Source organism: Mesoplodon bidens, assembly GCF_964165515.1.
Source record: "Mesoplodon bidens genome assembly, chromosome: 6".
In the NCBI taxonomy this organism is placed as follows: Eukaryota; Metazoa; Chordata; class Mammalia; order Artiodactyla; family Ziphiidae; genus Mesoplodon; species Mesoplodon bidens.
In genome coordinates this window covers 21342540-21364551 of record NC_138162.1, presented here as the reverse complement: position 1 = coordinate 21364551, position 22012 = coordinate 21342540, and the positions used below count along the sequence as shown (strand labels likewise).

Sequence of the window (22012 nt, the reverse complement as noted above, 5' to 3'; positions counted from 1 at the left end):
CTTCACTTGCTACCATTAACTATTTAGGATTCTTTTGTTTTCTAAGAAAGAAAGAAACAAACAAAATGAACATATTCCATCAATATTTAGAATATATTTACAATGCCAAAGTTTAGAACTGTTATATATTCCATGAAAATATATCAAGGGATTTCAAGAAATCTAAATTTGTTGATGAATTTGGATCTGAAAAGCCGCCAAGCTGTTAACTTGCCGAAGGTTGTATTTTAGGCAGTACAGCCAAGAATATAGTCAAACATACTACTTTTAAAAAGAAAAATATGTATAAAATATAATAAAAATAATCTCTGACTACCATAAGTCAAACCCTGTTATAGTAATACAAAGAGAAAATTATTTAAAGCATCATAATTTGTCGTTTGTGAAATCTAAAGGCTATATGTATTGAGGATCACAGTGAAATGAAAATCCTTCCCTATACTGATTACAGAATCAGAAGCTACACACCCAACTTAAGTCAGTGAATACAGAAGACAGCCAACCTTACTTTCACTGAAGTTAGAGACTGCTTATTTCCTGGGTACTGAGGTGGGGGTGGAGAGAGGGCCTGCAGACTCGGAGCTTGTCAGCTCAATGTGTTCTTTTATAGATCTAACAGCCATTAGCATTTATTTAGGAAACAGAAACAACATCAAAGTGGTCACTTAGTCACTAAAAATCATCAAGAGTGAGACTAATATTCTTTTGATCCCTCTCAACACTAGAGATACTCTGGCTCTATAATAGCTAACAAAGTCCAACAGTATTGTCAAACCTCAAATTATATATTTTTATACAATATACGTGTATTTCCCATTATTCTGGTTATATATATATATATGTATATATATATATACATATATATATATATATTAAACATGCAGTTTCATCACTCTCAGACATCCTCAAAAATTCAATCTAAACTAACTCCATCCTGGAAGAAGTCTTTATCATTCCAACTTAAATCAGTAGATAGCCACGGCTGTAGTAACTGAAACTATTTATTTTTACACTTCTAATTTACTGGAAGGTACTACGAACATGTTTGTTCCCTCAAAGATTTTAAATTCTTCCTAAAAAGCTCTAACTTAACGTCTTAGACTACTTCCAAGAACTTAGTATTTACAGTAATAGAAGTTTAAAAAGCAAACTAGTGATATAATTTCTTCAAAAATTTTTAAAGAAAAATCATTTCAAAAGTTTAAGTTAAAAACGACTATAATACAAGTTTACTTAAAAATCATGTTAGGGGCTTCCCTGGTGGCGCAGTGGTTGAGAGTCCGCCTGCTGATGCAGGGGATACGGGTTCAAGCCCTGGTCCAGGAAGATCCCATATGCCGTGGAGCGGCTAGGCCCGTGAGCCATGGCTGCTAAGCCTGCGCGTGCGGAGCCTGTGCTCCTCAACGGGAGAGGCCACAACAGTGAGAGGACCGCATACCGCAAAAAAAAAAAAAAAAAAAAAAAAAATCATGTTAACTTTTCCTCTGCTGGAGATGATAAAATATTTACTCTTTAACCTCATTTCATATACTGATACAGAAAACTAATCAGATTTATATGTGATCAATTAAAGAAAAATTTTAGGAAAAAAATTTGCAACTTAAAGTACATCACTAATGCTCCTCCAAGTGTTACTTTTTACAGCAGTGATAACAGGGTAATGATCAGGTAAACTACATATTCTTCTGGACAACTGCAGTCATTTAGGTTGATGTGCCATTATTATTGCTAGCCTGCACAATGAATGTTTACAAATACAGAGGGGAAAGAGGGCCAAAAGAATTTTTTTTTGCTATTATGTTTTTTTCTTAAAGACAATATAAACAACTAAAACCAAATGAATAAAATATGCAAATATGCAATCAATAAACCCGCAAGAAGTAGGGACCAACTTCAGTAGGATTCCTGTGACATTTCTTTTTAGACTCAAATTATGAAGAGTAAGAATTCTACATGATGGTTGATATATGAAAAAATTTTACTGAAAATACTCTCAGAGATGATAGTAAACTGAGTCAGGATGTTGTCTAGCAGGTATATGACCATCTGAGGTTCAGGATAAATATTCACCAGTTTGGTATGGTGGGCAAAAAAATGAGATCATCCTATAGTATGGTCAATTTAAGCAACCAAAAGTATGAGCTAACTTGGAATGGTTTTTTAAAAAACTAACCTCCAACCAGTAAAATATTGATTCAGCCAAGGATCATCAATGGATGCTAAAATCAATGGATAAAAGGTTGTTGGAGAAACAGAATACTGACACAATCTCAGCTATCATCCCAGAGATCCTTAATTACAAAAAGAAAGGTAACTTTACACTGGAGAAATCTGGTATGTATACCAGATTAACCAAGAGACCAAACTAAACGTCAACAATAATGAGACAAGGTAAAATGTGACTGCTGAGGCACTGTGAAGGAAACATCTATGCAGTGTTTTCGCCAAAAATGTTTAACCTGATTCTAAACATGAAAAAACAATCAGATCAAACCAAATTAAGAGGCGTTCTCAAAACTGGTTGGGACTCTTCAAAAAATGTTAGTGCCTCAAAAGACGAAAAGAATAAAAAAAAAGTATGGGAATTTTGTTAGGTTATAGGAGACTACAGAAACAGGGAAATTACATGTAATTGTACCATAATCCTTAATTGGATCCTGCATCAAAAAGGAAAAATATATATATATAAAGAACATTATTGGGACAACTGGAAAAATTTAAATATGGTCTATATGTTAAATAATATCATTGTATTGTCAAATTTCTAGAGCGTGATCATAATATTAAGGTTATGTAAAAGAAAGTCCTCTTTCTTAGGAGTTACATGCTGAAGTACCTCCTGGTAAAGAAACATGGTATCTGCAACTTACTTTCAAATGGTTCAGAAAAAAAAAATGTATGTGTGGGACTTCCCTGGAGGTCCAGTGGTTAGGACTCTGTGCTTTCACTGCCGAGGGCCCAGGTTCAAGCCCTCGTTGGGGAACTAAGATCCCAAAAGCTATGTGATGCAGCCAAAAAAAGAAAATGTGTGTGTATATAAACATATATTAGAGAGAATGAGATAAAGTAAATGTAACAGAATGTTAATACAACTGGCAAATCTAGGCAACATGAATATGTGTGTTCATTGTACTGTTTCTCTAAATTTTAAGTCTGATTTTTTTTTAAGTTGGGGGAAGAGTAGGGAGCACATATGTATGTATTTGCTTTTATACTCATAAATATATGATGATGGTCTACAGAAGGGTAATAAGAAACAAGGGTGGTAAGAGAACTAGGAGACAGGAAGGTGATGCAGTAGAGGAGGACAACAGGTGTGGATGGGAAATTCTTTGCTGTATAGTACGTAGCACACCTTAATATATTTTTACATGTAAATGTTTTATGTATTTAAGAAATTAATTAAAAGGTTTTTTTTTAAGTTCCAGCAAAAGTACTAAATCTGCTATAGTGAGATCATATTGGTTTTCTTCTGAAGTTCCCAGGGAAATATTTAGGTAGGAAGAATTATCAAAGCATGTAACATCTGTGATTTTCTTTTTTTAATCTTGGTGAAAGGTGTATCAAAATCACTGGGCTGGGCAGAGAGGTAGGAGGTTTTTTTCAGCCATCCACCCCAAGTGGGCCTGACCTCACCTGATGATCATAAAGAAAATTCTTACTGATGGATATGCATAAATGTGAACATATGGAAGAGGAAAAAAAAAAGACAGAATCTACATAAAATGGCTGCAGGTTGATCTACCATACTGCTATATTTCCTCTGTCACCTCAGACTAAGGTACCCAAATCCTTGATGTCAGTTGCATCCTGGGACCTGCATACTAGGAAGAGAAAGTACTTTGTTCCCAATACCCACCTGAGGGCCCGCCGCTCTGTATAATCGAGGTCATAACTTTGCACAGAGTCATTGCAAGAGTCCCGGGAACTGCCCTGAAGCAGCAGCTGCTGTGGCAATCGCACAGGCACAGGGAATTGGTGCACAGAAGCATTGGGCTGGGAAGTCGTATGGTAAAGAGGTGGGATGCTATTGCTGGCCTCACTGCGATAGTCACTATCTCGGTCATCAACGGCACTATCAGGATCTTCAAAAGCTGTGGAATAAGCACAGTCAGTCAAAGCACCCCAGCTTTACTTAGTTCTTCAGAATTTTTTTCTGCTTCTAACTTAGGTAGGCACAAGCCTGAACCTTGAGAACAAGAGCAAGCTGAGCTGCACATGAGCCCAGTGACCTCAAGTCATGCAAAAAACTGTCTCAATATCCACAAGTCTCTCTCCTTATCGAATGAGATAAGACACTTGGTTTAATTTTAGTGCTGATTCTTAGAGGAGTTCCAAGTTGCATTTTCCCAATACAGAATTCTCTGGAATTCTGCTTCTCTAAGCTATCATAACCCTAGTAAAAATCTGCTTTTAAATGTCTTAAATCGATTCTGGCCCTGTACTATTATCAAAATGGGGCAAAAGGGGGAGAAACAGTTTTTCCAACTCTTAGAAAACAGAAATTTTTGTTTAAAGTTAGCATGGTGTTTTCAGACTTTAAAAACACATGGTTGAATCAAATAAGCAGGTCCACCATCGGAATCTGGTCCAAGAAATCAGGAAGTTCAAAGCCGAGACTTAGAAGTCAAGTTAAAAGTTCTAGGGCTTCCCTGGTGGCGCAGTGGTTGAGAGTCCGCCTGCCAATGCAGGGGACACGGGTTCGTGCCCCGGTCCGGGAAGATCCCACATGCCGCGAAGCGGCTGGGCCCGTGAGCCATGGCCGTTGAGCCTGTGCGTCTGGAGCCTGTGCTCCGCAACGGGAGAGGCCACAACAGTGAGAGGCCGCGTATAGCAAAAAAAAAAAAAAAAAAAGTTCTAGATGCAGCTGAGAACAGCAGCAGTCTTACTTACTGTCTTGCTGCAACATTGGGTTTTTCTGTCAAGCACCCACACCCTGGGCTCAGAATTCCCATCCCAAGCCTGGGCTGAAGAAGAGGAAAACACGTGCACTGTCAATGGGGTCTTACTGACAATGCAGCCTAGTTTATCTAACAGCAGTGACTACAGTTTCATAGAATTATTTCTGCTTTTCAGGCCAGCACCTGACTAGCTACAGTTTTTTCTTGATGTTAGCTAAAATGACCACAGTTACAAATCCTGCTCCAAGCAAAAGTAAAAATATGCAATACTGTGCTTGGAAAGGGAGTTCAACCTAATAGTGTGTTGTAGTTTATTTTATATAGAAGCCATTTGTGACACCATATCCATATGTGTATAATTAATAAGGTTCCATATGTTCTTTCTTGCCAAGTTTCTATTAGACTCACAATAAGGAAAAGGAACATTCACCATCCAAAAAGGACATACTTTTAGCAGATGATGGACTCCTCATATTAGGAATTTAAAAAAAATCTTGGTAGCAATGTGGACAGTGGTAGCCTCCTAATGACCATAAATTAGGCTTTTACAAGTAAGAGATAAAAACATATATTGACACAGTGGAAACAGAAAAGAGTTAATGAACCAGAGAAAAAAAATCCAGACAGAAATAATAAAACCTGGGGACAAACGGAAGGTAATAGGGAAATGACCCCTTGGCTTCTACATCAGACAACTTGGTAGATAATCCCACTAAAAGAGACAGGGAACACACAACATGTGGGTTCCAGACAACACTTGGGGTTACAGCTGGGAGTAGGGGTAAGAAGATCTTACAAGCTTTTCCCACTTGAGTTTAAGGCAACATGTGAACATGAGAAAAGAAGAGGAGAATGATCAGAACTCCAGGGGAAAAAAATCAGTATGAGAAAGAGGCTAAGCTTCAAATGGTCAGGAACAATACCAATCAAACATAGGGGATGCAAAGCATTCTGATTACAAAGCACTCTGATCACACATTAGGAAAGAGAGACTTTGGAGGTACTGATTTTAGACCTTGATGCATTTGCCATTCTGAAGACTAGAAAGGATCAAGGGATAAAAACCAGTATGCCATTCAGACTTAATTCTTTCTGAACTCACGGAAGGAGTAAGTGTGAAGAAGTCAGCGCTGGATTATTCATGCATACAGATGAGGGGGCAGAGGCAAGAAAAGAGACAAAGCCAAAAGTCTATTTAAACTCTGGTAGGAGAATATGCTATTAGTTTATAATCCAGAGAACCAGGAGTTAGTCTCCAAAGAAGCAGCAGTGATAGACAATCCTATTGCTTATGAGTCCAGGAGAGGGTAGCTCAGCCAAAGGTAGGAGCCCAGGATCCAGAGCCAGAAACTACCTGGATAGACCCTTAGTTTCTCACTGCATCTGACCTACTACTCCTTAATAATGCTCTGCTTTATTCTGTTAAGCTAAGGGGAGGAATATTCCAAAACATTCCTAAAGGCTGACACATTTCCACACTGAAGGAATAAAGGGCAAATACTAAGAAATAAAGTGTCGGGACTTCCCTGGTGGTGCAGTGGTTGAGAATACACCTGCTAGTGCAGCAGACATGGGTTTGAGCCCTGGTCCAGGAAGATCCCACATGCCGCGGAGCAACTAAGCCCGTGCACCACAACTACTGAGCCTGCGCTCTAGAGCCCGTGAGCCACAACTACTGAGCCTGTGTTCCACAACTGCTGAAGCCCGCACACCTAGAGCCCGTGCTCCACAACAAGAGAAGCCACCGCAATGAGGGGCCTGCGTACTGCAGCGAAGAAGCCTCCGCTTGCCGCAACTAGAGAAAGCCCACGTGCAGCAACGAAGACTCAACGCAGCCAAAAATAAATAAATTTATTTTTAAAAAAAGAAACAAAGTGTCTGTGGAAAGAAGAGGCCAGGAGTAGAAGAAAAGAGAGTATGAAAAGTAGGAGGGGACAGGAAAAAGGAAATACAAGGAAGTGAGGTGAGACAAAGCACAGGAGCAGAAAACGGGTAGGTCAAGGGCAACAGCCAGCTTTTCTCCCCCTATACCATCCCTAGTTTCCTTATAAAGTAAATCTCCTAGCACCACCAAAGCTGATTAGAAACTAAAGAGGCAAATTAAGGAAAAGCCTTGAATGAAAGAATTGTACTTTCAGTGTAGCAGCGACAATCTCTTACTGGCTCCACACTCTACCCCACAGTAGTATTTCACCTAGAACGGAAAACTTCTGGCTTCACTGAGAGAGACTGAGTACAGGTTTGGTTACTCAGCTTAAGGCAGACTTGTGAGCTAGTTTGAGGGCAAAATTTGAAAAGACCCTTGAAATTAAAAGGCTGGGAAAATTTACTCATTCAAATATTTATTGAGTGCCTACCAGTGAAGGCTAAACAACACAGAAGACTCAGCGTATAGAGTCAGTCTAATAGGAGAGAGAAAATATGGATACAAATACAAGGATGTATCTATCATGAGAATAGTACTAACCAAATGCTGTATGAGTTGACGGTTAGGTCATTTCCTGTTAGGGTGAACAGGGAAATCATTATGGAAGATATGACTCTGAAAGACTGGAGGGTTTTCAATAGGTGAAGATGGGGGGTGGGGGAATATCTTCTAGAATCTGGACAAAAGCAATGGCGTGAGTAAAGGCCTGATGGTGGAAAGGCTATATATATTTTGGCAAAACATTTTGTAGCTCATTTAGAAGGTACATAAAAGGACATGGAAGGGAATGAGAGAAAATAAACCTGAAAGAGTAGGATGGGGAAAGTAATTTAATCTGGGGCAAACATGGGCCCCAGGCAGAAAGCAGGCACTCAAACAAAACAGAATGAAATACTGGACAACAAGGCTCTCTAGTATGTGGTGCTCCTGGATTAAGTCCCCATCTTTAAATCCAGAATACAGGGAGAATTTTATCAGAGAAGGAAAGAGAATTCAAATCTTTTTTTTCTTTTTTCATGGCTTACTTTTCTCTATTTGAAAACCTTAAGTTATCTGAGCTCTCTTAGGCTGCCTTTGAGTAGTTTCCTGGTGCAAATACCCAGGATTCAGATGATAGAAAGTACATACCCCATGAGAAATTCTAGTGACAGGACAAAATTTGGCCTCTCTTAGCATCTATTGGATACCTAATCATTGGGACTCATTCAGCCCACCCACCTCCCCTGTCAGATAGGTAACACAGCCAGTAGTGTCAGCCTAGGGCTGTGAATCTTGTTGGAAAGAACTAGATGCCCACTCTCTAAGCTCAAAGTTGAACAAAGTTGGGCTTCAGCCTAGCTGGACGGCTCCAAGGAAAGTCAAACCACGTCCTCAGCCTCTTGTTCACTTCACAAAACCAATAACCTCTCCTAGGACGAACCTTCTCCTTCTAGTCACTGCACTCCTTAGCTAAGAGGCCAAAGGAGAGAGTTTCCTCCAAAAGGTGGCTGACGGTACTACTTGGCTCTGGGGAAGAAAAATAAGGAGATCCTGTCAGGATTATAACTGAAACTTTGGTTTGAAATGCAATTTCTCTCTCTCTCTCTCTCTCCCCACCCCCCCCCCTCTCTCTCACACACACACACACACAAACACACAAACACGCACACACACACACACACACACAGAGTCTTCAGGAAACCAGCCTGAAAGGATATAACTTTCCACTGCAGGTAACTGTCTCCTGAGATTCAAGTAGGGGAAGAGGAGGGAATGGAATTATATATGCTTATATGCATGAATATCCAGCTTCATAGTCAGAGGGAGTATGTTAAAGGGTATGATCAAGAAAATGATAAGGTATTCAAATTCTTACGTACTCTGTTGGTCTCCCCAGCCCAAATAGGTCCAGTGACCTAAGAAAACCGCAAGTAGTAGCAAAGAAGAAGAGTGATAGAGACAATTTTAGGACAAATTCAAAGAACATTTTCCATCCCACCAATTATTATATACCTTACCTTACTTGAGCCTACCCTACTTGTATTCCATTTATTTTTCATAACATGTAGAGGGCATATGCCTTCTACCAAGCATAACACAAACCTACAAAGTACTCTTGCTCTCTGAAATTCACTATATAGAGAATAACAAAAAACTACTGCTTCCGGGGACTTCCCTGGCAGTCCAGTGGTTAAGACTCTGCACTTCCAATGCACGGGGCACGGGTTCGATCCCCGTTTGGGGAACTAAGATCCCACATGGCACACAGCACAGCCAAAAAATTTAAAAATAAATTTAAAAAAAACCCTACTGCTTCCATACTCTTTTAAACCTCCTTCTGGCTGCGGTCTCTCTTAGAACAACATCACTGAGGAGCTAATATACCGTTCCATATTCAAAATGAGAAAAATTTAATCAGCTTCTAAGAAACCTTTCCTTATCTCTATGTTCACCAAACCTGAATCAACTACAGTATATCTATGAGAAGCTCAGACCTGGTTACAGTGGGAAAGTGAGTGATTCCCTTACCCAAGAGTGATGATGTCCAATTTTGCTGCTCTCTATTGAAAGTTAAAAGCCCAAAGAATGGGCTTCCCTGGTGGCGCAGTGGTTAAGAATCCGCCTGCTAATGCAGGGGACACACGTTCGAGCCCTGGTCTGGTAAGATCCCACATGCCACGGAGCAACTAAGCCCACGCACAACTATTGAGCCTGCACTCTAGAGCCCGTGAGCCACAACTACTGAAGCCCACGCGCCTAGATCTAGGCCGTGCTCCGCAACAAGAGAAGCCACTGCAGTGAGAAGCCTGGGCACCACAAAGAAGAGTAGCCCCTGCTCTCTGCAACCAGAGAAAGCTCGTGCACAGCAACGAAGACCCAATGCAGCCAAAAATCAATTAATTAATTAATTTTTAAAAAGAATCAAAAAATTAGGGCTTCCCTGGTGGCGCAGTGGTTGAGAGTCCGCCTGCCGATGCAGGGGACACGGCTTCGTGCCCCGGTCTGGGAGGATCCCACATGCCGCGGAGCGGCTGGGCCCGTGAGCCATGGCCGCTGGGCCTGCGCGTCCGGAGCCTGTGCTCCGCAACGGGAGAGGCCACAGCAGTGGGAGGCCCGCGTACCACAAAAAAAAAAAAAAAAAAAGAATCAAAAAATTAAATTAAATTAAAAAAAAAAAAAAGCCAGGGCTTCCCTGGTGGTGCAGTGGTTGAGAGTCCGCCTGCCGATGCAGGGGACACGGGTTCGTGCCCCGGTCCGGGAGGATCCCACGCGCCGCAGAGCGGCTGGGCCCGTGAGCCATGGCCGCTGAGCCTGCGCGTCCGGAGCCTGTGCTCCGCAACGGGAAAGGCCACACCAGTGAGAGGCCCGCGTACTGCAAAAAAAAATTAAAAAAGCCAAAGAATGGTATTAATCTCTAGTCTTCCAATATGTAATAAAACACTGTAGCGGGGACTTCCCTGTGGCGCAGTGGTTAAGAATCCGCCTGCCAATGCAGGGGATACGGGTTCAAGCCCTGGTCCGGGAAGATCCCACATGCCATGGAGCAACTAAGCCCGTGCGCCACAACTACTGAGCTTGTGCTCTAGAGCCCGCAAGCCACACTACTGAGCCCACGTGCCACAACTACTGAAGCTCGCGCACCTAGAGCCTGTGCTCTGCAACAAGAGAAGCCACCGCAATGAGAAGCCAGCACACCACAACGAAGAGCAGCCCCTGCTCAATGCAACTAGAGAAAGCCCACACGCAGCAAAGACACAATGCAGCAAAAAAAAAACAAACAAAAAAAAACACTGTAGCCTGTTGGGCGCTCAGAGATAACCACTTTTTCTCTGAATTGCCTATAAATTTTTAAATAGAATCCATTAAAACACAGAAGCTTTGACAGAAGAAAACTGAAAACAATTCCTACTCATTTTTCAAGATTAAAAAATTCAATATTAATTAAATTTGAATCCTATCCCACAGCCGAGCTGAATTTGAGGCAACTAATGTGACAAGGAAATCACTAAAAATGGGCCTTTATCCCAAGAAACAAGGAATAATGTGGCTTCATAGTTAAGAATATGCATACAGACATCAAAGCTAAGTTCTTCTGGCTCTGCCATGTACTAGCTATGAGATCTTGAAAAGGTTATTATAGATGTTTCCTCATCTATAATTTGAGAATGATAATAATATGAGTCTCACTGGTTTCTGTAAGGATTACAAGAGAAAATCCATGTAAAGTACTTAGCACAGAAAATAGTAAGCAATTTGCATTTCTTGTTGTTTTGTCATGTTGCCAGATTTTTGCTTGCCTTATAGGTTCCTAACAAATAGGTAGCAGGAAGATCAGCACACTCCAACAGTTGTAATGTCAGCTGAGGGATCAACAACGTCTGGGTTAAAAAGTCCTCAGAGTTCTGAGGGTGCAGCTACCTTAATTAAATGTTTGCCATAAGACACAAAATTCTGGAAGCACTGAATGATGCCAACACAGGCTGGTTTCACTACCTGAGTTAACTCCCAATCCTGGGGAAATGGGATTACAAATCAGTCACAGGCTGTTTAACTACACAGGGAGAGTTTTCTTCCTATGTACTTACCTTTTTCCTACCACCTATGTCTCTTTCTTCTCATGTTAGTTTAGTGTGCAATTTTTAAATTTTTAATAATTTATTTAACTTTCTAACCATGGAGTGTAGGATAAAAATTCTCCTAGGCTATAGTGCAGTTGCCATAGCAACCATGAGAGAGTAATTACCTTGTTTCTTTTTAAAAGAAAACTGAAAAATAATCACATAGAACTTCAAAGTACACCTATCAAGCTAGATGGCTTCAGGCAAGTGACAATGCTGCATCTCACTGAAACTCTGGGCCCAGAGAATGCTCTCTTTGCATTACACAGCCTCATTCTTGAACGCCCAACAGCACTGCATAGCAGTTTCTTGTACATAGTAGGTGTTCAATAAATATCTCTTGTATGAATAAATCAAATGAATAATCTGATCCCACCTACTGGGTCCATCCCTAAACCATGAAAATAACAACAGTTATGCTCTCTGACTAACTAGTTCCCTATTCTCACTTCAGCCTGGTACCACTGTAAGAGAAATAACACCATTTAATTAAGCCAAGTTTCCTTCCTCACCCCCAAAAAGCACTAAAACATATCAGTAGTCAGTAGAACAATTACTGTGGATAGTTAGGTTTTGCTAGGCATAAGAACCAAGAAAAGGAGGGCGGAAATGTTCCAGGAAAAGAAATTACACATTCAAAGGCCCATTCAGTGAACTGAAAATAGTTCCAGCGTATCTGAATGAGAAGCTGCAGGGTTATGGAAGAACCTGATCAAAGTGAGTCTTAAGTATATGTATGTTTAGAAATTTAGTAATGTTAGGAGTTTGTAATTATCTGGAGGATAATACAGAGCTATCACAGCTTTTAAGCAGGGGAGAGACAGGATCAGATTTGTCATTTTAGAAAGAGAATGGTGGTACAGTGTGGCCACAGGTTGGTACAGTAGGTAGACTGAAGACGTGTCAGGGAGGCTAGTAAGAGGCTATTGCACTGACCTAATGATGGCCCGAACTAGGGAAGTAGCAGAGGGAGCAGAGAAAAGTAGACACATTCATAAGATACGTTGGAGGTAAAGTCAGTAGGGTTTGATAAGTAACTGAATGTGGAAAGTGAGGAAAATAAAGCCTAGATAATATTGCCCAGGTTTTTAGCTTCAACTACTGGGTGGATATGACATCATTCATTAAAAGAAACACAAAAGAGGGGAAGGTTGAAAGAGGTGATGATGAATTTAATGTTAGATGTATTTATCGGCTTTGTGGTAACTATGAGACATCTCAAATGACTATGTCTGGTAGACAGCTGGATATATGAGTAAAGAGATGTGGAGCAAAGACTTGGATGTTTTCAGAATACAAGCTCCCACGAGGACAGGAATTTTTCTTCTTTGTTCCTTAGTGCCTAAACAGTGCCTGGTACAAAGCAGAATCTCAACAAATATTTGTAACTGAAGAGATAAAAGTTAAATAAAAACAATGAGGTAGAGAATATAGGATAAGAAAAAGACTGTATATAGGAGAAGGGGGGAAGCTATAGAACAGCCACATTTAAAAAGCAGACAGACAAAAAAAAAAAAAGAACTGACAATATAGTGTTGGTGAGGCTATGGAGCATCTAGACTCTCATATGTGGCTGGCAAGAATGCAGAGTGGTAGGCCTCTTTGGAAAATAATCTGGGCATTTCTTATGAAGTTATACACACACCATACAATCCAGCTATCCCCTTCCTATATATTTACCCAAGAGAAATAAAAACATGTTCATACAAAATCCTATATACAAATGTTTACAGTTGCTTAATTCATATTCACTAAAAATTGGAAACAGAAGTATCCTTCAACTGATGAATACGTAAACAAACCATGGTACATCCATACAGTAGAGTACTACTCAGGAATAAAAAGGAATAAACTAGTGACACATGTAGATGAGTCCCAAATGCATTATGATGAGTGAAACAAGCCAGACTCAAAGTTACATACTATATAATTCCACTTATACAACTTTCTGGAAAAGGCAAAACTTAGGGACAGAAAACAGATTAGTGGTTGTCACAGGCCAAGAATGGGAGAGGTTGACTACAAAGGGTTTAAGGGAATTTTTAGGGTTGATGGAGATGCTCTATATCTTGAGTGTGGTTATGGTTACATGACTGTATGTGTTTGACAAAATTCATAGGACTGTACACTAAAAGGGAGAATTTTACTATATGTAAATTATACATTAATAAATCTGACTTTTAAAAAAAGGAAGAGTTGGGCTTCCCTGGTGGCGCAGTGGTTGGGGGTCTGCCTGCTGATGCAGGGGACGCGGGTTCGTGCCCCGGTCTGGGAGGATCCCACATGCCGCTGAGTGGCTGGGCCCGTGAGCCATGGCCGCTGAGCCTGCGCGTCCAGAGCCTGTGCTCCGCAACGGGAGAGGCCACAACAGTGAGAGGCACGCGTACAGCAAAAAAAAAACAAAAAACAAACAAAAAAACAAAAAAACTATTCCTAAAATTCCTCTCTACTTTATCTCCCATGTCCAATCTGTCAACAAGCTTAGTAATTAAGTCCATTTAAGTCTCCTTCCTACTGTCCCTTCCTCATAGGTTTTACTCTCCTTATCAAAGAACTTACTACCTCATGCCTGAATTATTACAGATTTTTGATTGGACTTAAGACCTTCTAATCTCCGTCCCATTCAATCTACTTAGCAGACTGCAACAAGACGAATTTTCCTAAATCCAGCTTCTAATCACATCATTACCCTTTTAACAACTTACAACTCTTTATAAAGGAGTATATTTATCTCCCTGGCTTTCAAACCCCTCTATAATCTGATATCAAATAAATATCAAACCTCACTGTTAACCAGTCCCGCAAAACAAAGTTTTTGTTATGACAAACAGATTGTCATAGTTCCTATGCTTGCCATACTCAGGAGATGGAGAGATGAATAAGCCCAATTTCTCCTATCTGTCCCCCAACTTCTGAAGCTGGAATATCCTTCACTTCTATTCCTTCTTGGTGTAATGGAAATGGTTTGAGCTTTGGAACCAAATAAACCTAAATTCAAAGCCATCTCTTACTAGCTGTGTAACCTTAGGCTGGTTAACTTCTCTACACTTCTCTTCGTCATCTATAAAGAGTGAAGAGTAATACCACTTACCTCTCAGATTTGCATAAGTATTGAAAAATCACATATATAGCATTTAATTACCATGTTCTAGACAAATGGTAATTACTCAATAAATATTCCCTATCCTCCCTTATATAATTGGAATTCATTCTTAAGTTCCACTTAAACAACTCTCCTTAAACAATGCGCAACGACTCTAGTACAGTGTCTCTATTAACAATCAAAATAAGAACCATCTGTCTCTTTCTTAAAAGTTAAACATACACCAACCGATATGATCCAGCCGTTCCACTCCTAGGTATTTAACCAAGAGAAGTGAAAACACATGATCATGTGAATGTTCATATTAATTATAATAACTGGAAAAAAACCCAAATGCCTATCAACAAGTGAATGGATAAACAAAACGTGGTATACCCATATAATAGAACACTACTCAATAAAAAGAAACAAATTACTGATACACTCAACAAAATGGAAGAATCTCAAATCCTTCTGCTGAGTGAAGGAAGCTAGACACAAAGGACTGCATGCTATATGTTTCTATTTTATATAAAACTCTAGGAAACCAAATTTAATCTATAGTGATAGAAAGCCTATCAGTGGTTGCCTGAAGCCAGGGGTTGGAAGAAGGATGAATTGCAAAGAGCGTAAGGAAATGTTTAGAGATAATGGAAATGTTCTGTATTTTGATCATGGTGGTAGTTTCACTGGTATATACATCTATCAAAACCAATCAAAACGTACACTTCAAATGGATGAATCTTTTGCATGTACATTATATCTCAACAAAGTTGATTTTTTAAAAACACCTGCCTTAGAATTTGATTCATTTTATTGCTTGCCTTAGTCCTATGCATCCCATCCCTAGCCTAGGTTGTAAGTTCCCTGAGTGTAAGATCCAATCTTATACTCCCCTTATGGTCCTTCCAATGCTTGGCACAGAAATCCTATACTTGAAGGAGTTAACAACTGAATAAAAGCAGGTTCTTCTTAATCTTAGAAAGCAGTGTCTTTAAATTTTAAGAAGAATTACTTGAGCCTTTTGTTTAAAATGCAGATTCCTAGACCATACTCCCATAGATTCTAATTCAAAATGCCTGGAGTGGCTTGGGCATCTACATTTGTTGTTGTTGTATCTGCCTTTTCAATAAGCAACTAATGCCAAATGATTCTTGAATTACATTTTGAAAAACACAGCTACAGGATTTGCTATATGAAAAAAGCCAGTCTCTCAAACAGAAGCATAGTGCTCTTGCGCTGATGGAAGGAGGAGACAGCCAGATGAACTATCCTACTGAGCTTGGAGACCAGCTCACTGCGATCATACAGGGAAATGAGACAATTCTAGCAGGTCCAGGATCCAATTAAAAATGAATCCTCTTTCCAGTAAGGCAAAGGTTCTGCACTTATCCCTGTTGACTAGGCTACAGCAACACAGGCTTCTTCTGCCTATTTCATCCTGTTTCTAGTGGAAAACGTAAGAAATCAGAAATAGTCACATTAAAAAAATAAGGTCCATAAGTATCAAACAAAACACCCCCAAACAACTATTACATCACCAATTAATAGTCCAGTGATGGTCAATTTTTCTAGGACAATGAAATGACAGGAGATTTGAGCCCTAGACTTGAAGTGAACAGCCATCTGTCTAGAATAGCAGTGACAGGACTCACCTATCAATTACTAAATTGTAGTAATTACCAGGTAGCTCACAAAGGACAATAAAGTCAAACATTAGAAATTATTCCCTTCCTTTTTCGAGACAGTAGATTTCTTTCCATGAAAAACAGTAAAGAACCTATAATTAAGAAAACTACTTCAAACCTGACATAGGGGAATAACAAAAAGAAACTATTGACCAAACTTCCTTGTGAACATAGATATAAAAATCCAAAATAAAATATAAGCAAATCAAACATAGCATTACATCAAAAGAATACTTTAAAAAAGTACTTTTACCATAATCAAGTAAATTAAAGGAAGGCAAAATGATTTATTAATAGAAATTGATTAATGCATTCATCACTGTTTGTAAGTCAAAGGAAAATACCCATGAATAACTAGGTAAGTACTATTAAGGCATTTTGAAATGTTCAACATCCATTCATTTTTAATATAAAAGCTCTACTGAGGTATAAAATGCAGAAAAGTACGCAAATGATAAGCGTACTGCTCAATGAATATGTGAACACACTCAAGTAACCAGCACGCAGATCAATAAACAGTATTACAGCACCCCCAGCAGACCTCTTGCTACCCTTTTTCAGCCAACTTGCTACTTCCCTCACTTCCTCCAAGTCTTTACTCAAAAGTCATCTCACTGTAGCTTGTTTACTAACCACCTTATTTAAAATTATAATTCGATTTCAGTTCTAGCATTCCCAATTGCTTTTCACCATCTACTCTTTTATTGGTCCACTCTCTAACATCCTGTATAATTAATATGTTTATTGTCTACCTCCTGCCATCCAGGATCTTTGTCTTTTTGCTTCCTGATATATCCTAAGCACCTAAAACAAAAGCTGGAATGTGCCCAGAAGAAAAGGACTCAGCGATACAGGGACATGGGGAGGGGAGGGTGAAAGGGCAGTATGGCTGGATGTGAGAAAAGGAGTATCAACATCAGGAATATAAACAGGTACAATCTTTCTAGTGTATAATTTGGCAATATCTAACAAAATTTTAAATGTGCATATTCCTTAACTCAGTAATTCCACTTAACAGAAATGCATTAATTCAACTAATTTTACTGAGCAAAGTTACTGGGGATACACAGATAAGCATTTTCCCTACTCATGAAATTTATGGTCTAGAGAAGAAAATAAATATTAATCAAATAACCATACATACTGAGTAAGTGATGTAGGAAAGGTAAATACATAGAGGTACTAAAAGAATATATAATATGGGAGGGGGATCCATTTGCACATTTACAAAATCGAGGAAGTTATCATAAAGTCGGAATAGTAGTTATTTTTACAGAGGAGGAGACTGTGATTGGGAAAAGGCATGTGGAGGGTTTCTGGGGTGCCTGGCAAAGGTCTATTTTTTGCCTTATATTAACTCAGTAAAATAAACATTTGTTTTATGAGGTTTATATATATATATATTCATTCTACAATTAGATTTTTTTAATGCATCAAGCAAACTGCTCACATCACTACAACCACCACCATCTGATTGCTTCATTCTCCTGCATAAAGTCTTCAAAGGTTCTCCATTGTCTTCAAGATAAAGTACAGTTTGCTATGGCATTCAAACCCTTCCTGACATGAGCACTCTGTGCCTCTCTAGCCTCATCTCTAACCCCTTCCCCACTCTTATCTCCTGCCTTCAAGACATCCAGAATTTAACATACTTAAGTTATGCTTTTTCATCTTAGTGTCCTAGTACCATAAACTCTTTTCTCCTTTCCTTGACTGACTCCGACTCATCTTTTAAAGCTCAGTTTATTTTGGAGTTTTGCAGGGAGGGGAGAATGGATAGGTAGAGCACAGGAGAATTCTAGGTTAATGAAACTATTCTGTATGATACTATTGGGGTGGATATGTGTCATTATGTATTCATCAAGATCCATACAATATGTAGGGATGTAATGCACAACATGATAAATATAATTAACACCACTGTATGTTATATATGAAAGTTAAGAGTAAATCCTAAATTCTCGTCACAAAAATTTTTTTTCTTTTATTTTGTATTTATACAAAATGATGGACATTCACGAAACTTATTGTGATACTCATTTCAGGATGTAAGTCAAATCATTACGCTGTATACCTTAAACTTATACAGTGCTATATGTCAATTATATCTTAATAAAACTGGAAGAAAAAAAGAGAAAAACCCCATAGAATGTATAACACAAAGAGTGAACCATAATGAAACATATGGACTTTGATTTTAAACTTTTTTTTTTCAATTTAGATATCATTTTCCCTAGGAAGCTATTCCTAACCATCCCAAATTTGGATTAAGTTTTCTTCCTCTATACTCCTCTACCATTTACTTATCACATGGTACTAGCTACATGTTTCTTCCTCTCTGGACTTGAGCTCCTTAAGATAAAGGACTTTTAATCTCTATACCCCCAGTGCCTAGCATGATTCTTGGCATGAGGAAGAGGTGTCCAATAACTGTTTATGTAATGAACAAGTCTATCAATTGTTCATGTCTACCATAATTCTGTCAATCATGTTTTATCAATCAAATTCATTTCTTACCACTTTGTACCAATAAAATCTATAAAAAGAAGCCATAAGATGACCATGCTTTTATGGGAATAACAGTCACTCATATATCTATCTATCTATCTATATATATACACACAACACACACTATGCCCAGATTAGGTACTTAAATGTTGTAATCAAATAAAACTTTGATACATTAACCTGACATTTTTAACATGCATAATTGTGTAACATAGTAATTGAACAGAAATGATAATGAGTTGATGTAATGACTGCAATTAGCTGCGTCAAATTCTTTCTGGAAGATGGCAGGATAGAAATGAATAAATAAGTGAGTCAGAAGACTACAATTAACATTATTTTTAACAGCCAAACCATATTGTTATAGTCTCTCTTTTCTTTGTTAGTTTGCCAGCACCTATAATTAGCATCAGTATCAACTGCTCCCACCAATACCACATGTACAATGTATAACTCATCACCCACTCTTACTGACAGAAGTCCTAGACCCACTGCACTGCCCTACTACTAAAATAAGACTCCCTACACTCTAAGGAGGCCGTAACTAGTATATTTTCTTGTCTGAGAGTCCGAGTCCTGGACAAGACATACCAGAAGATATGGATTACTACTTTACTCCCACTACCCAGGAAAGAGTAGTTCCAGCAAGGAAGAGGTTCCTCGGCCAGGAGTGAGAGAGTGGAATGGATTACCTTTTGAATTCTCCTTTCATACTTTTCATTTATCCTACTATGAATATCTTTCTTTTCAATCGGTACATTCTGATTAGCTTCTTCAAAAGTCACTTCTAAACTCATCTCTCTGGAAAGCCTTCCTGAACAAACTACGTGCCATTCTTAACCATTTGCTTCTTTGCCTCCTTAACACTTCCCTCTCTATTTCCAAGGTATTACTACTGAAAACAAACTGAAAGGAATTGTCCAAAATTTTAAAATGTAAGCAGAAACACAAGTTGATAAACCAGAGAAGGAAATTTGAACAGGACACCAAACAAAGAGGAGGGCCCAGTTATCAAGAGCCAAAGTAGGAAGTCAGGAAATAAAAGGCCCAAGACGGTAGAGGAAGAAAAGACAGGCTAAGCAGGCAAGCAGGAAGGAGATTCTGAGTGAATCACAGCACAGGAACAGTTGCTTGTGGCTCTCTGCAACAAGATTAGTAGGAAGGCTGGTTATAACTAAAGGCCAGGGAGGAGAAACACTCTCATACTTTGCTAGTGGGGGTGAAAATAGTACAGCTTCTAGAGAGGACAATTTTGTAGTATCTTCCAAAATGTTAAATGCATTGTTAAATGTAAAATGCTTTGACCCAGTAATCTCACTACTAGCTATTCATCCAATATGTATACATGTATGAAATCATATATGTGAAATGATATCAACTGCAAGCACTGTACCAGCATATATTGGAAGCAACTTAAATGTCTGTTAATAGCAATTCCAATCCTAAGTATATACCCAATAGAATTGAAAACAGGCATTCAAACAAATACTTGCACATAATTGTTCACAGCAGCAGTATTCACAATATCCAAAAGTTGGGGTAAAAAACAAATGTCCATCCACTATGAATGGACAAACAAAAGGTAGTATATCCATACAATGGAATATTCAGTCACTAAAGGAATAAAGAACTGATATGTGCTACAATTTGGAAGAATCTTAAAAACATGCTAACTGAAGAAGCCAGTCACAATAGGTCACGTACTTATGATTCCATTTATGTAAAATATCAAGAATAGGTAAATCCATAGAGACAGAAAGTAGATTAGTGATTGCCCAGGACATGGCATTAAGCAGGAACCAGGAGTGACTGCTTGAAGCCCACAGGGCTCCTTTAGGGGTGATGAAAACGTTTTGGATTCACATAGAGGTGAGAGCCCCACAGCGCTGAGAATGTACTAACTGTCACTAAATGTACTAACTGTCACTGAATTATACGCTTTAAAATGGTTAATATTATGTGAATGAATTTCATCTTGATTTCTAAAATGTCCATGTTAATAGGGACTGGATTCCTACATGTAGTATATATTATACATTGTTAAGTGAATAAAAGCAAGGCATGTAACACGGTGCAAAGCATACTACCATTTGTGAGGGTGGTAAGTATATGTATATACTTATGTATATATACAGAGGGTGGTAAGTATATGTATATACTTACGTATATATACAGTAAATGGCAATAGTGGTTGCTTCCAGGCAGAAACTGAATGGCTAAAGGATAGGGCAGTGAAAAAAACTGTGCCTCACAGCATGCACTGTATCTTTTGATATAAAAATGAACCTTATGCATGTGGTTCTTTGGAAAAAAAATAATAAAGTGGGACAGGAGGAATAATAATAAAGTGGGACAGGAGGTTTGAGGTAATAATAATAATAAAGTGGGACAGGAGGAATCAGTTTGAGGTTTGAGGTAATCAAGAATCAGTTCTCTAGGGAACACCAGAATGATTAGGATGCTTTAACAAGAGCCAGAATAGGAGACTCAGATAAAAGTGGTAAATAGTGGAAGAAAAATGGCGAAGAATGAATATGAGCTAGACCTCTGTCTTCTGGGATCTGAGAAATGAGAAGGGGTACAGAAGAAAGTGATGAGGTGGGAGAATCTGCAGGACAGAGGCCAGCTGGCCATGCAATCCTACTTTCCTTCAGGGCATGTAGTCCTTGATAAATAAGTGAAAGTAATCAGTGACCTAAAGCTTGCTCTTCTGCTTCCAGTGTTCACAGAAATAGGTCTTTAGTCACAGCCACAAAAATTTTAAGTGGCACAAGACTTTCAGTCCTACAGCAGATTTAAAAGGAGAGAGGATGCTATGTGACAAGGACACTAGGTATCTGAAATAAAAGTAAAGGCTCCCGAAAGAGTGAATCTGACAAACTGGGCCAGCCGTGAATATCTTCACTCTTTGAAGAAAACTGTGTACAGCAGAGGGACTCAGTCCCTTCTGCAGATTAGCAAGTACAACTTTGACATCACTCCACTCCCTCCAAGCCAATATGCTCAGCATATAATTTGGCATTTTTAAAAATCCCTTCCCCATACTTTTCATTTATCCTACTACGAACAAGCTTTCCTTTCAATCAGTACATCTCAATTAGCTCCTTAAAAGTCATCTCTAAACTCATCTCCTTGGAAAGCCTTTTTGAACACACTTATGCCATTCTTTACTATTTGCTTATTCCGTGCCACCTCAGCACTATACTCTCTCTTTCCAGGTTATTACTATGCACCCGCTGAAGGTCATTAGTTAAGTAACATTCAAGGTGCTGCATTTGTGTATTTGTCCTCTTCTCACCTGTGTCTAG

The 22012-nt window shown here is 39.0% G+C and overlaps 1 protein-coding gene across 4 annotated transcripts in view; it reads right to left on the bottom strand.

The window, feature by feature from the left end:
- UNC13B (unc-13 homolog B) overlaps positions 1–22012 on the bottom strand; it is a 231715-nt gene that overhangs the window by 107405 nt on the left and 102298 nt on the right. For 3 of the 4 annotated variants that reach the window (XM_081237785.1, XM_081237787.1, XM_081237784.1), the window contains exon 8: positions 3860–4094. The exons of the other annotated variant lie outside the window; for it this stretch is intronic. In XM_081237785.1, coding sequence (XP_081093911.1) covers positions 3860–4094 — 235 coding nt within the window. The remainder of the gene's footprint in view (positions 1–3859; positions 4095–22012) is intronic. 4 annotated transcript variants of the gene reach the window in all.